Here is a 14861-nt window from a genome sequence, read left to right as displayed (position 1 = left end):
TAATTAAATAGCTTAAAAATTCTTTTAGGCGGTTTTTCAATCAGAATAACATTTTATTTCCCATAACTGCTCCTTAACAGCTGAAATAATAAGAAGAATAAAAAAATAATCTCACAAGAAATCTCCTCCTATATCAAATGCAAGTGAGATTCAGAGAACAGCAGATGACATATCTCTGACTGGATATAAAATTTGAAAAAAGTTAAAACATTGAAATCAATTTTTATTGACTTGGTGTAATTAAAAGGAATATAAAATGGGCGTTATATGTGTCACCACGTCATGTAGAGGACAGACTTTGAAAAAAGTTAGCTGACTTGTTTTGAACTTTTGCACTTTATTTTTTACCAATTTCTAAATATAGCCCACCAAACTTCTCTCTCCTTCGTTCACCTCAAACCTTTGAGGATCTTACTTTATAAATACACATCCACAACTTCATCCATTCCTACACATCTTCCATTATCAGCACATTCATACATTTTCTATATCAAAAACAACACATTCCTACATCTTTCTATTATCAAAAAAACTATACAAAAAATGACTTTAACACTTCGTTCATCAACTTCTTTTATTAATATAAAAGAAACCAAAGGTGTTAAAACACCTGATGATTTCTTAGGCATGGTTTCTTATACACAAACCAAGCCATCTTGTCGTCTCATAACAAAGAATTCAATGCAAGAAGCTCACCTCTCTCATGAGAGAGTTATCGTTAATGAGAAAAGAGAAAAACTTCATGTGCTAACAACTACTCACAGTAATAGTAGTACAAAGGTACCTGTTTTTGTGATGTTGCCACTTGATACTATGACTATGGGAGGGAACTTGAACAAGCCACGAGCGATGCACGTGAGTTTGATGGCGTTGAAAAGTGCTGGAGTTGAAGGAGTAATGGTAGATGCTTGGTGGGGTTTGGTAGAAAAAGATGGACCTTTGAAGTATAACTGGGAAGGTTATGCTGAACTTGTTAAGATGTGTAAAGAACATGGCTTGAAACTTCAGATTGTTATGTCTTTTCATCAGTGTGGAGGAAATGTTGGAGACTCTTGCAGGTACTAATACATAGCTCTTTTTTGCTGTTTATGTTTATCAAGATCTAGCAATATTCTGTTCTATTTCAATTAGGCTATAAATAAGATGCACTAGTATTCATTTAATAGAAGGGGGAGTCTTTGAGTGGTGGAATCAGCCACTAATACTTGCATTGACATAAGCTGCCTACATCACACCCCTTTACGTGCGGCTCTTCCCCGGACCCTGTATAGACGCGGAATGTTTCGTGCACCGAGTTGCGTATTCATTTAGTAAATCTTCGACCCCCAATTTTACAACTATTTGCATAGATTCATGAATAATCTAGTTTAAGTTCTAATGAACTAGGAAATTTACCTTTTTCTGTTCTCATAATTCTAGATCATAACACCAGCTAGGCACTTCCTGTCATGTTAGTACTTTTATTAAATGTTTTAAAGGGAATCGGCCATTATCTTTTCCTCAAAATATCCAATAAACCTATAGATCTTAGGTATCAAAGGTGGAGCCAGCATTTTTAACTTATGGGTTTAGATTTTAGTCGTTTTAAATTACTGAGTTCTAAATTAATAATTTATACATATGCAATGAATTTTTTAAGACAAATACAAAGTTCCAACCAAAGCTTAGCCGAACCTGCACTCAGCACTCTAGCTCCACCCCGCTTAGGTTTCTTCAGGTTTTCAATCATTGCTTAGAAATGGTTAACAGAATTATAATATTTGGCAAAAGACATATTGTGCTACAATCTAAAGTAATAGTTCATAGCTTTTAAAGGGAAAAATTCAAGTGGTTCTGGGAGAAATCAAACTGTCACTAAAATTTTTAATGGATTTTGCAGTATTCCTCTACCTCCATGGGTACTTGAAGAAATCAGCAAGAATCCTGACCTTGTCTACACAGATAGATCAGGCCGGAGAAATCCTGAGTATATTTCCTTAGGTTGTGATCAGTTACCAGTACTCAAAGGAAGAACACCTATTCAGGTCTATACTGACTTTATGAAGAGCTTCAGAGAAAGATTCAGCAATTACTTGGGAGATGTCATAGTGGTAAGGCTTCTGCTTTACGATCACATACCCTATAGTCATATATATTATTACTTCAATAGTATTACTGCTATTGAAGGGAGCCTTGGCGTAACTGGTAAAGTTGTTGTCATGTAGCCAGGAGGTCACGGATTCGAGCCGTGGAAACAGCCTCCTGCAGAAATGCAGGATAAGACTGCGTACAATAGACCCTTGTGGTCCGGCCCTTCCTCGGACCACACATAGCGGCAGCTTAGTGCACCAGACTACCTTTTTTTTTAATAGTATTATTGCAATTATATTTTCCAAGATTGTAGCAAAACTTATTGAAATTAACATTCTGTTTTTTTCTACAGGAGATTCAAGTGGGAATGGGTCCTTGTGGGGAACTCAGATATCCATCTTATCCAGAAAGCAATGGTACATGGAGGTTTCCTGGAATTGGAGAATTCCAGTGCTATGACAAGGTAACAACTTGCATCTATTGCTTGAAATATTAAAGAATCTTGTTGATTATATGAGCAGTCTAGTGCACGAAGCATCCCGCGTTCACGCAAAGTTTGGGAAAAGGCCGCACTCCAAGGGGTGTGATGTAGGCAACCTATCCTCATCGAATCCACAGCTCGAACCTGTGACCTATAGGTCATATGGAGACAACTTTAATGTTGCTTCAAGGCTCCTCTTCGTTGATTACATGAGTAGTCTCAGAAAAATTAGGAAGACCTTCAAATGCTGGAAAAAAAACTAATTTCTTTTTTGTCAATGCAGTACATGAGAGCTTCACTATCAGCAGCCGCCAAGGCGGCCGGAAAAGATGACTGGGGCCAGGGAGGGCCTCATGACTCCGGACAGTACAATCAATTTCCTGAGGATACTGGATTTTTTCAAAGAGATGGAACATGGAACAGTGAATATGGACAGTTCTTCCTAGAGTGGTATTCAGGAAAGCTAGTGGAGCACGGCGACAGAATCCTAGCAGCAGCAGAGGGTATATATCAAGGAACTGGGGCTAAACTATCTGGAAAGGTAGCTGGAATTCATTGGCATTACAATACTAGATCACATGCTGCGGAGTTAACAGCAGGATACTATAATACAAGACACACAAATGGCTATCTACCTATAGCACGTATGTTCGCCAAACATCGTGTTGTGTTTAACTTTACATGTATGGAAATGAGGGATGGTGAACAGCCCCAGAGTGCAAACTGCTCACCAGAAGGCTTAGTTCGACAAGTAAAAAACGCAACTACAACTGCTGAAGTAGAACTTGCCGGAGAAAATGCTCTAGAGAGGTATGATGGAGGAGCGTATTCTCAAGTTTTGGCAACAAGCAGATCAGATTCCGGAAATGGATTGAGTGCATTCACATTCTTGAGAATGAACAAGCGGTTGTTTGAGCCAGAAAATTGGCGGAATCTAGTGCAATTCGTGAAAAACATGTCAGATGGAGGTCGAAATGCTACACTTCCAGAGTGTGACTCAAGCAGGACAGACCTCTATGTACATTTTGTCAAAAAGAGTCATTCTAAGAAAACTACAGAGGTTGCACTAGTGTAACGATATGAAAAAAGAGGCCTCCTGGTGTACAAGGCATCTTGTGTGAGCGCAGGGTTCAGGGAAGGGCTGCACCCTAAGAAAGCTACAGAGGTTGCATTAGTGTAACGATATGCATACATGTAATATAGTCATTCCATTGTAGGTTAGCAGAGAAAAAGTAGCAGAAAGTACTACAGTGCTATACTCCGTACCCCCTAAAAGATTCCAAAAAATAATTGAATCTGTTTCTGAAACTGGATTATAGACGACAAGTAAAAGAAGCTTAGTATGTCTACAATTGAAGCTTCGGCTCACTGGGACGACGAGGGACAGAAATATACACCTTCGATCATATAAGGATTCGAATGAGTATATTCTTTTCTTTGTACATAAAGAAATTCTTTTTGTCTTTCGACATTTATTATTGAAATAAAACACCTTATAGAATTGCTTCTTACATACTTATTTCCTGTTAATATACCTACTTTCTTCTCCTTCCATTCCGGTAGTTGTAGTATTACTTTGTTTGTCTTTTTATTAGATTTCTAGTATTATCTGATGTTGCTTCTACTTCGGTTTAGTTACTAACTAGCCAAACTACTACCTCTTCTCTTATGACTCTTTACTATTGCTATATTTCAATTTGCTTTACTGTTCTAACTGTACTTGCCTGAGCGTCTTTGGAAACAATATCTCTACCTGCATAAGGTAGGGGTAAAGTTTGCGTACACATTACCCCCAGACCCCACATATGAGATTGCACTGGGCGCATACCTGCTTTCCTCCTTCGAGGTATAATAATCAACATTCTGACTTACTTGACAAGCTGAAAAGCATATAGCTAGTCCATGAATATCTCGAGTAGAGACGATCATCAGTACCCCAAGATTACATTGTAGCTAACCATTTAAGAAAACAAACCATGCAAACAGATTACAGACTACATAAGCAGTATGGCAATAAGCCATGCTTTAGAGCAATTAGTTCTCCAGCAGAATTATTTTAGCAGTATCTATTTAGCCATGTTTTAAGAGTTGTTGGGTAAATTTTAAGAATGGTCATTGAACTATGTAATCATCTATTGCAGGAATAAAATTAAAATTTTGCAACCAAAATATTCCTCACATTTCCGTATAACTTGCTGAAAGTAAAAAACTGCGGAAACTAGTATATCTAGCAACAGAATTTCCATTTCTCAAGCCACATAAGCTAAAATTAGAAGTCAGCTAAAAGATCTCTCATTCCCATATATGTTGGGTTTATCCTTTTATTTAGCAATTATTTATTTAATGTTTGTTTGCTCTTTTATTTGGTTGGATTTGTCAGCTCCTAGTTATTAGGAAGTGAACGAGTGGTTTTAGTTGACATATCCACTGGGGGTGCTGCTGCTCGAGCTCTAGGCTGAGCTCTGCCTCTGCCTCGATTGGCCTCTGGCACGACCTCGACCTCTGCCCCAAGTAGGAGCTGCCCTTGGGGGATCCGGCTGCTGTCCAGCTGAAGATGGGGTGCGTGTTCTCGCCATCTGCGAGAGATCAAGAATAGTTGCATATGTAGCTCGATGTCTAAATTGTCAGCAAGTAAAGTATGAGCATCAGAGAACTGGTGGTTTGCTTCAGTTTAGGAGTCCTAGTTAATGTTTGTTTAGCAGTGGGTTTGTGGGTTTCATGAGTAGTCATGAAGTCTATGTAAAAGCCTATATAATGGCTTCTTCTGTTGCAAATAAAAGTGTGAGTTGTATTAAAAAATCCCATCTTGTCTACTTTTCTATTTGCTCCATTTTATCAGATATATCAAGAGCAAGGTTAGATTTAGAAAATAGAGAAACACCCATGAGAGAGAGAGTTTACCAAAAAAAATTATTCTTCATCTCTCGCTTCAGAGAGCAATATTGCGCAAGCAACTATTCCCCGTTTTGATGGTCACTATGATCATTGGAGTATGCTGATGGAAAACATCTTGCGGTCAAAAGAGTATTGGTCAATTGTTGAGGATGGCATTAAAGCGCCAGCAATAGGCGAAACTTTGACGGATGTTCAAAAAACTGTATTCGAAGCAAAAAAAAGCGGAAAGATTTAAAGGTGAAGAATTATCTCTTTCAGGCTATTGAGCGTCCCATCTTGGAAACTATTCTTCGCAAAGAACTTCCAAGGATATATGGGATACCATGAAAAAGAAGTATCAAGGTTCTACAAGAGTGAAGCGAGCACAGCTTCAGGTCTTGAGGAGGGACTTCGAAACTTTGCAGATGAATGAAGGAGAATCTGTCACTAGCTACTTTGCTAGAAACATGGAGATATGCAACAAGATGAGATTCCATGATGAGAAGATGGACAATGTCACAATTGTTGAAAAGATATTGCGCTCTGAAACGTCAAAGTATGATTATGTCGTTTGCTCCATTGAGGAGTCAAAAGACATAGATGCTTTATTGCTTGACGAATTACAAAGCTCCTAACTGGTTCACGAACAAAAGATGAACAAAAACTCCACAATACAGGAGCAAGAGTTGAAGGCTTCTACTAATACTCATTCCAACAACTATAGAGGAAGGGGTAGAGGTAGAGGTCGGGGTAGAGGAAGAGGTGATCATGGAGGCAGAGATTCTAGCAGAAATTTCAAAGCCAATAGTAACCAATCTCAAGGCAAAGACAGAGGCCGAGAGCATCACAAATTCAAGGTGGAGTGCTACAGATGTCATAAGTTTGGTCATTATGCATCTGAATATTATACTAGGCTGCCTAATGACAAACAATTGAAGAGAAGTCCAATTACACAGAGAACAAAGAAGGGGAAACCTTGTTGATGTCAATTCAAGTAGCGAAGGAACCCGAGCTAGATGTTCGATATCGGGACAGAGGCTGCACTAATCACATGAATGGGAGTTTTGTTTTTCTTACTTAAATGAAGGCTTCCGTTCTAAAAGTTAGTTTTGATGATTGTTCTACTATGGATGCAACGGGAAAAGATGACATCAAGGTTAAAACCAAGAATGATTTTGTGGAAACAATTTCTAATGTGTTATATGTTTTTGACTTAAAAAGCGATTTACTGAGTGTTGGTCAACGACAAAAGGTATTTTATTACCTTTATTGATGATTATTCCCGAAAGACCTGGATATATTTTTTTAGAGAAAAAATCAGAAGCTTTTAATGTATTTAAAATTTCAAAGCTCATGTGGAGAATGAGACAGGAAGAACCATTAAGAGCCTCTGATCAAATCGTGGAGGCGAATATTGCTCTAAGGCATTTGAAGAATTTTGTGGGACTCATGGCATTCGAAAAGAGCTCACACAGCAGCATGTACACCAAACAAAATGGTGTATCAGAGAGGAAGAATAGAACCATTCTCAATATGGTTCAAAGATTGCTGGCTCGAGGAAGAGTTCCAAAGGCGTTTTGATGGAAGCAACAAATTGGAGCATTCATATTTTGAATAGAAGTCAACATTTGCTGTTAAAAATATGACTCCTGAGGAGGCATGGACCGCAAGGACACCTGTTGTAGATTACTTTAAAATTTCTGGTTGTATTGCTATGCACATGTCCCAGTCAAGAAGAGGAAGAAGCTTGATGACAAAAGCGAGAAGCGTGTTTTTCTCGGTGTTAGTGAAGCATCACAGGCATATAATTGTTCAATCCACAGACAAAGAAGATTGTGATCAACAGAGATATTGTTTTTGATGAAGAAAGTGGGATTGGAATATACAACAGCCTACTCCAATCTTATTTGTTAATGTAGTCGAAGATGCAGCCACGATGACTAAAAATTCAGAAAATCTACTGTAATGGTAGCTGAAATTCTACCACAACTGCTGACATTTTACAAATAACTTCAGAAGAAGCTGATGAAGCTCAGTCTCTTCGACGGGCTCGCAAAAGGCCTGCTTGGATGATGGATTATGAGGCGTCTGATATTAATATCGACAATGAGACAATTGCTCATTTTGCATTGTTTGCAGATTGTGACCCAATAACTTTTGAAAGTGCTGTTCAAAAAGCAAAATGGAAAGAGGCAATGGATGTTGAGATTTCAGCAATTGAAAAAATGACATTTGGGAGCTTACTGATCTTCCAAAAGGGCTAATTTTTCACTCACAGAGTTTTAAAGTTAGTTTTACTATTTTTATGTTTTAAAATATCTACTTGAGTTATTATGTAATTTTAGCCTATTTTATTTTTAATTTCAAATCATAAAATTAAAATAAAACAAAATAAAGAAAGTCTCAATTTATCTTATTAGATGTGTTTCTTTTTTGTTTTTATTTATTTAAGTTCATTAGTATTTTTATAGTAGTATTATGCTAAGTTTGCCATGGTTTTCATATGTTTATTATTATTTTTAGTATAATCCTTGAAAAATACAAAAAATAATATATATATATATAGTTTCATAGTATGTTATATTTTACTTTAATTAATCGTAATTAATTTTAAATCATTTTTGTAAAGAAAAGGTTTAAGTTTTCTTAATTGGTAGATTTAAAAGGGTTAAAGCCCCAAATTGTGGCCCAATTTCGGGATAGAAGAAGCCCAAATCTAGGCAGCCCATCCCTTTCTCCTTAACCCCACTGACCCGCCCCAAATACCCACCAACCCGCCCCATTTTCTGATTAAATCTCGGCCATCCATTCACCAAATCCAACGGTTCACCTTATTTCCCCCACACCAAATATAACCTCAATTTTTCCCAATCTAATCCTAAACCTAAAGATACAAGCTTCGGCCGTACCCCCAACCCCCATCTCCATGCTCTTGCGGCTTCCAACTCGTCGAAATCGGGCGAGTTCACCCTCAACGAGTCCCATGGTCCCCCCTCTCTTCTCTCTTTCTTCCACGTCACTCATTCCATACAAATCTCATCATTTCAATCCAATTCATACGGATTTCTTCTTTTATTTCTTTTGTTTAAACACAAATCCGAGGCCCTTGAATAAATTTGGGAGAAATGGGAACCGTTGGATGAAGATTTTTATCCAAAGTCTCCATTTTTTCGATTTTTGTTTGTGAAAGGGGGATTTTCGGATTTGATTTTAGGGTCCCACATGTTTCTTGCTGAGGAAGAAGAAGCTTCGAGAGAAGGATATATATTTGGAGCCTTTAGACAAAGAAAAGGGGAGGGGGGGGGGGAGATTGAGAAAAAGCACTTGAAGAAATTAGGGTTTTAGGGTTCTTGAGGCTTTCATCTAATTCTTCCATTTTTATTTTTATTTTTCGCTTCCAGAAATACAAAAAAAAAGAAAACGAAAAAAAAATTATTTTCAGTTTCTGTTTTCATTTTCCGTCATGGGATTCGATTGAAGTGTTGTTGAGTGCTGAAGATTTGTTCGCCAGTTGAGGTGTTCGTGTCCGCGTTCCCTGAGCTGGCTTCCTGCTCTGTTACTTCATTGTTGACTCTGGATTTTCAGTAGCTGTTTTCATTCTCAAGTTCGTCACCAAATCCTCTTCTGTTGTAATCGATTCCTACAGAATTAATCGTAAGCTTAATTTCCAGGTTCGTCTTTATTCTCTTGCTCTGTTAATGTTGATTCGAAGTATGATAAAATGGACTTAGAAGTTTGAATTTGCTTGACATGTTTTAGAGATAAATAATCGAATCTGGGCGTTAACAGAGAGAATCTCGTGATTTTCAGATAGTATTAAGTCTGGATTAAGTTACACCATCATGTGTTCTGCTGTGTCCTGTGTGTGCATACGTCTTATAATCTTAGAATATGTTCGAGTCTAACACGATCGACTAAAGTAGGCTTCTGTTTATGATTGAATGGATTCTTGAAATGTGCCACTCTCTTTGCTTCGTGTCGCTACGTGTGTCGTTTTAGTCTGCTTTATTCTTCTCCGATGGACTCGTTTAAAGGGTCAAATGACGCGGATATGTGTTTGAATTTATGCTTCTATGTCGCTTGTGCTATTAGAGCTACTTGACGAGATAATCAGCATATGTTATGTGCCTTTTCTCTTTTCAAATCAGTTTTTGAAAGGGTTTTTAAGGTTGTGACTCCAACTGTTTGCTTGTGGGATTTTAAGGTAAACGGGGAATTGATTGAATATTTCTTGACTTGAGGGAGTACTTCTTGATCACTGGATAATGAAAGTTTGATAGTATGAATCATTGGAGATTTTAATCATTTTCTTGCCTTTGATTAATACACCTTCTGTTATTAAGGCCAGATTGAGGACTGGACTGAATTTTGTTGTTTAATAAATGGAGTCACTCTCTTTTTTTTTTAAATGAGATGTTGAGTAGTATAAATATTGAAGTAAGTTTTCAATATATATTTTAGTTTGATTGAACTTTTTCTTGTTCTTTCTATCGAGATGTAGCCTGTGGAAAGATATTTGCCCATCAAACTTTTCTTGCCTTACTGTACCCCCTCACTTTTTCTGAATTAAAAGAAAGGGAAAGTGCATTTAGCTGAACCGGAATGAGCTAATGAAGTTGAGCTAATTTGTTTAGCAATTCATATTGTCACATGCTGCATGTTTCTCGTGCACCCTTTTAGCTCTTGAATTTGGTATCTTCGATTTTGTGGTGTTAGTTGTTTGGTTGTTATTTGCTCAAACATTGTTGTTGCTTTGCTGAAGTCATGCTCGTGTTTGTTTGATGAATTGGATTGTGGGAGTGGGAAAAGGCCGAGCCCATTAGTAATTGATTCGTTCATATCCTAAAATTAAGAAGGGAATGAGCATGAAATTAATTTCTATTTCTTTCAATTTTATTCATTTTACTTTCATTACATCTTCCGATAGGAGCATGCTTAGGCCGACAACATTTGGATATGCAAACTTTAGGACTTTTTTGTTAATTGTGAGGCGAGAGGTCGTTCCCTTAGTTAAATTTATGGGGGGAATGCCCCGAAGGACTTGTATATATTTTATTCCGGGGAATGCCTCATAGTACTTGAATTTGGAGGCCAAAAGTACAGCTTGTAGTAGTTTATTTTTATTTTTTATTTTTATTAGGTGGGGACGACCTCGAGCCTTTTTGTGTGTTTATTTTTCTGTGATTGTTTTACCTCAATTCAAATAGTCTAAAAGACAACTAGATCGAGTATGCAACCGTGACTTTCACGGGACTCGGGGAATTCCTAACACCTTGTCCCCGAGTCAAATGAACCCCCTTACCCAAATCTTTGGTGTAGATTTAGTTTTAGAGTTCAAAGTGTTTTGAAATAAAAACAATTATTTTTGAAAAAACGGTGACTTGACACACCGAAATCAAATATCAGGTGGCGACTCTGAGTTTTCCTTTTTGAATACAATTTTTGTCACTTTTCAAATTGAAAACTCTTTTCAAGCTTTTTACTAAATCTTTTTATTATTTTAAGAAGGTTTAGTGAGGTTTGGAATGAAAAAGGGGTGTGACATCTCTGGCGACTCTACTGGGGATTTCCGGGTTCGAGCTAGTACTTGATTTTGTTGGCTTTTAGAATATTTGGTTGAGGTTTTTATGTTTTTCATTAGCTTTACTTAATTTTTATTATGTTTTATATTTTGTTATTTGCTAGTTGTTTATGTGTTTACGGTTTTGCTTTATGTGTTAACTGCTTTATAACTGTCATCATATGCATTACCCGGTCAATTCTTTCTGCAACAAGTCTCGGAGTATGCGTCGCGTACACAAACTCTTCGTTGAGTCACCTTTATTTTAGGAGGGGGGGGGGGCGTCGAACGTATGGAGTGGGTGGAAAGCTTGAGTAGACACCATCGACCATACACTCCCCCGAATTGCCTTGTTAATGAACCCCAAACTTAGGTCAGCCTTTAGGTCATTTTTATTTGCATCATGTCATTTAGACCTAGTAGGGCTCGATCCCAGGTACCGTGTCCCTTTGTAGGAAGCCTGTCCAAATTTTGTCAAAATGGGCCCGTGCCCAAAATGACATTTAATCATCCTATGTGCTAAATGTTGTATCTATGAGGGTAAAAAGGTCATTTGACGGACCGATGTCTTGGAAAATGGGTGAAAAATGAAGCAAGTAGGGTCCACTGGCATTTTTCTTTCATAGTTTTCAAAAATTAAAAATGAAAAATCCAAAAAAGATTTTACACTTTCCCATTATTTTCCAAAAATTCAAAAAAAATAAAAATAAAAATCCAAAAGTTTTTACATTTTTCATCATTTTTCAAAAAGACAAAAAATATAATTTTTTTTAAATTAGTTGCATCTTCTCGAACTACGCGAACCTGATTCTCGTCTCCTGGGGCGGAATACGTAGGCAACCCACATAGGGTCCGGTCTTCCTAGTAGGTCCTAGGTTCTTGGCTTCCGGGGTCGTAGCCAAATCTTGCATGTATAGCCATATTTGGCCACATCGGCCTTTTTGCAAAAATAGGAGTATTTTCTCAAAGTAGTTTGTTATCTCCTGTTTTAGATCCCTGAGTCTACAATAAAGTGTCCTCTTGATTCTAAGGTCCAGAACCTGTTAAACTTGTGTATCTAGCCACTTTTGGCCACATCGACCATTCTTGCAGAATAGGGTTATTTTTGCAAAAGTGGTTCAATTACCCATGTCTTAGGATTTTGAGTCTATAACTCGATGTCATATCACTTTAAGGTCCATCCATGTCGTGTTTGCATCCCTAGCCACATTTGGCCATATCGGCCATTTTTGCAAAATGGGCCATTTCCGCAAAATATTTTTTAAGGCCATGTTAGTTGGGATGTTGGAGTCATGTAAGCTTTAAATGAAGTATTTTTCATGCATTAGGGGTCAAATTTGTCAAGTTTGCACTAATAGCCACTTTCAGCCACTTAGACCATTTTGCAAAATATAGCCAAATCGTGTCTTGCGTTTGTCCACCAGGAAATGTTGTGGTGTCACATAGTGTCCCGAGTCGCTAACCATGTTTCTTCATTCAGGTATGGACCCGCTGATTCGATCCAAAGTGCTGATGGTAGTAAAGATTCCTAGGAAATTAATCAAGTGGTGGAAAATATTTTCGTTGTTAGAGCATCATGAGTTAATGCAGAAATTGGGCACCCTCACTTCCCTTCTTTATATCATACCTCGCGCAGACTTTGGAGGCGATGTTGACTTATTGGGATCCGCAAAATTTGGTTTTCAGATTTGGGGAGTGTGAGATGACCCCTACCTTGGCAGAAATGTCTGGTCTCACTCGTTTAAACTATATAGGCAAGGATATGATACTTCCCCGAGACCATTCTAGGACAAGATCCTCAGCGACCTGGGCCTGAACGATAACAAACATTTAAAATGCCTCGAGCAGTTCTGGATATCCTTGGATTATTTGTTTGCTAGATTTGGACCACAGGATAGTTTTGACGTCTTTTGGGATGATGTAAGCACGTGATTTTTGCCCTATATGAGAATTACTCCCAAAAAATTCAAAATAAAATGATTTTCCTTGGTGTGAAATTTTGTGATATTTTGGATAATTATTTGTATTTGTCTGTGTTTGTTTATTTGTTAAATTAATAAAAAAATACAAAAATATGTCGCATTTGCATGTAGGATTTAATTCTATAATTGTTACTAATTAAATTTGTTTACAAAAAATTAAAAATTACAAAAATAGGCATCGTTTGCATTTTTAGCATTTAATGTCCAAATATACAATTTTATGCTTAATTATTACTTAATTGTGCGTTAATTGTTATTGGGAGTTAATTTGCGCTTTTATAACTTAATTTAATTCTTAATAATAGTTTAAGTATTTTTATAATTTAGTTTTAGAGAAATAAAAGAAGAAAAAAGAGCGAAAATATAAAGAAAGTCGGAATTGGGTCTCTTCTTCGATTTCAAGCCATAGGCCCAAAAAATGGCCCAATCTTCCCTACGATCCAGTCTATTTCGAACTGGGTCGACCCAGTCCATAACCCAAAAGACCCAAACCCCTTTTGTCTTACATTTTACAAAACAAAACAAAAACTAAAAGAAGAAAACCCTAAAATCTAAACCATCCGCCCCCCCCCCTTTCCTATCTTCTTCTTCTTCCTCCAAAGCTCCAACCAAGCATCCATGGCTGCCCTTTACCTTCTTCTTCGACACACCCTCATCGTCCAAACAGCTGCTGCCCAAGCACTTCATCTTCTTCGTCCACCATTGTTGCTCTAGTTCGTCGTCGTTTGGTCGAGCTTCATCTTCTCCGGCAAAACAGTCCGTCGTCGCCACCAGTTGCTTCTGCTTGTGCGTCGACCAGCCCGTTGTTTGTTCCTTCTGTTGTTCGAAGCCTCGTCGCTGCTGCTTCTGTCTCAACCAAACAACCAAATGAACACAGCCATGGACGAGCTTCGACGTCGACCATGTCGTCGTCCATGGCTGTCCGCGCTGTGCTGCTGCCTGTCGCCGCCGCTGCTGCTGTCTCGACGTCGTGCTGCTGTTGCTCGTCGCAGCAGGTGTTGGACGGACTGCTGCTGCTGCTCGTCGCGGCAGTAGCTACGAGATACTTCATCTTCTCTTCGTCTTCGTCGTCATTTGTTCGAGCTTTGGTCGAGGCTCGGACAGATTTGTTTACAATCAAAGTTCTTCGTTGATTCATCTCCGGTACATGTCTTTTAAACTCATGTTGTGAAGAGCTTCAACATGGCAAGTAAATGAAATTTGGAATTATAAGGATGTCTTCTACTCATTTAAATTTTATTAGTTTAAGTTTCAGTTTTGTTTTAGTTGGTTAATATAGTATTAAATCAATTGGTAGATTAGTTCTCTTTCTTAATAACAAATGGCTTAGTTATTTTAGGAACGTGATCAACTCATTTCTTTTAATATATGAAATAATGTCAATGATTTTTTACAAAATATAGAGTTAGTTTTTGCAAAGTATTCGCATAGGCAGAATATAAGAATTGGTTTATTTATCTCAAACTCAATCTTTGTAAGCAAAATTAACCAAACAATTATAACCTCAGACTAAAAACAAGTGGTGTAAAAGAAGGATGACATTTATAGATTGTAACATTTTAAGTCAAAAAATGTGTAAATAGCGTTTGCTCCAAATATAACAATGAAAATTCTTCAAAAAAAATATTACTTCATTTATTAAATCAATTGTTTTCCTAAGTTTTATACGCAATTCGCTTTTTGGGTAGATAAATATTGTATTTACCATAAAAATGGTAGTATTAATCACACGTTGTTTATTTTTATTTTATTTTTATTTTACTCTTTAAACTCATGGTTTTTGAGGAATATAATTCACACGTAAAAATATAATTTGCGGTCAACACTTAATGAATTGTGAATTCTTTTCAAGGAATTTAGAGGCATCTCAAATAGTGATTTCTCATGACTCTTA

At 37.4% G+C, this 14861-nt stretch overlaps 1 protein-coding gene and 1 long non-coding RNA gene across 2 annotated transcripts; both read left to right on the top strand.

Annotated features, from left to right (window-relative positions):
* The first annotated feature begins 392 nt into the window (after positions 1 to 392).
* On the top strand, positions 393 to 4062 carry LOC107771686 (beta-amylase 3, chloroplastic). Its single transcript, XM_016591116.2, has 4 exons — positions 393 to 1058; positions 1880 to 2090; positions 2423 to 2533; positions 2835 to 4062. The coding sequence occupies exons 1-4, from the start codon at positions 544 to 546 to the stop codon at positions 3624 to 3626; spliced, it is 1629 nt and encodes a 542-aa protein (XP_016446602.1). The 5' UTR covers positions 393 to 543; the 3' UTR covers positions 3627 to 4062.
* Positions 4063 to 8716: 4654 nt separating this feature from the next.
* On the top strand, positions 8717 to 13060 carry LOC142179401 (uncharacterized). Its single transcript, XR_012707411.1, has 2 exons — positions 8717 to 9096; positions 12466 to 13060. It is a non-coding gene; the product is annotated as an uncharacterized LOC142179401 (long non-coding RNA).
* The last annotated feature ends 1801 nt before the right edge of the window (positions 13061 to 14861 follow it).

Source organism: Nicotiana tabacum, chromosome 1 (genome assembly GCF_000715075.1).
Source record: "Nicotiana tabacum cultivar K326 chromosome 1, ASM71507v2, whole genome shotgun sequence".
Classification (NCBI taxonomy): domain Eukaryota; kingdom Viridiplantae; phylum Streptophyta; class Magnoliopsida; order Solanales; family Solanaceae; genus Nicotiana; species Nicotiana tabacum.
Note: the sequence above shows the minus strand (reverse complement) of the source record. Positions and strands in the feature narration are given on the sequence as shown.

What these genes read in the sequence shown, in the direction of transcription:
- LOC107771686 (XM_016591116.2), top strand. Translation starts at nt 544, where the DNA reads ATGACTTTAACACTTCGTTCATCAACTTCTTTTATTAATATAAAAGAA. An exon ending in AATGTTGGAGACTCTTGCAG is followed by an intron (nt 1,059 to 1,879) that starts GTACTAATACAT and finishes TGGATTTTGCAG; the next exon opens with TATTCCTCTACCTCCATGGG. An exon ending in AATTCCAGTGCTATGACAAG is followed by an intron (nt 2,534 to 2,834) that starts GTAACAACTTGC and finishes TTGTCAATGCAG; the next exon opens with TACATGAGAGCTTCACTATC.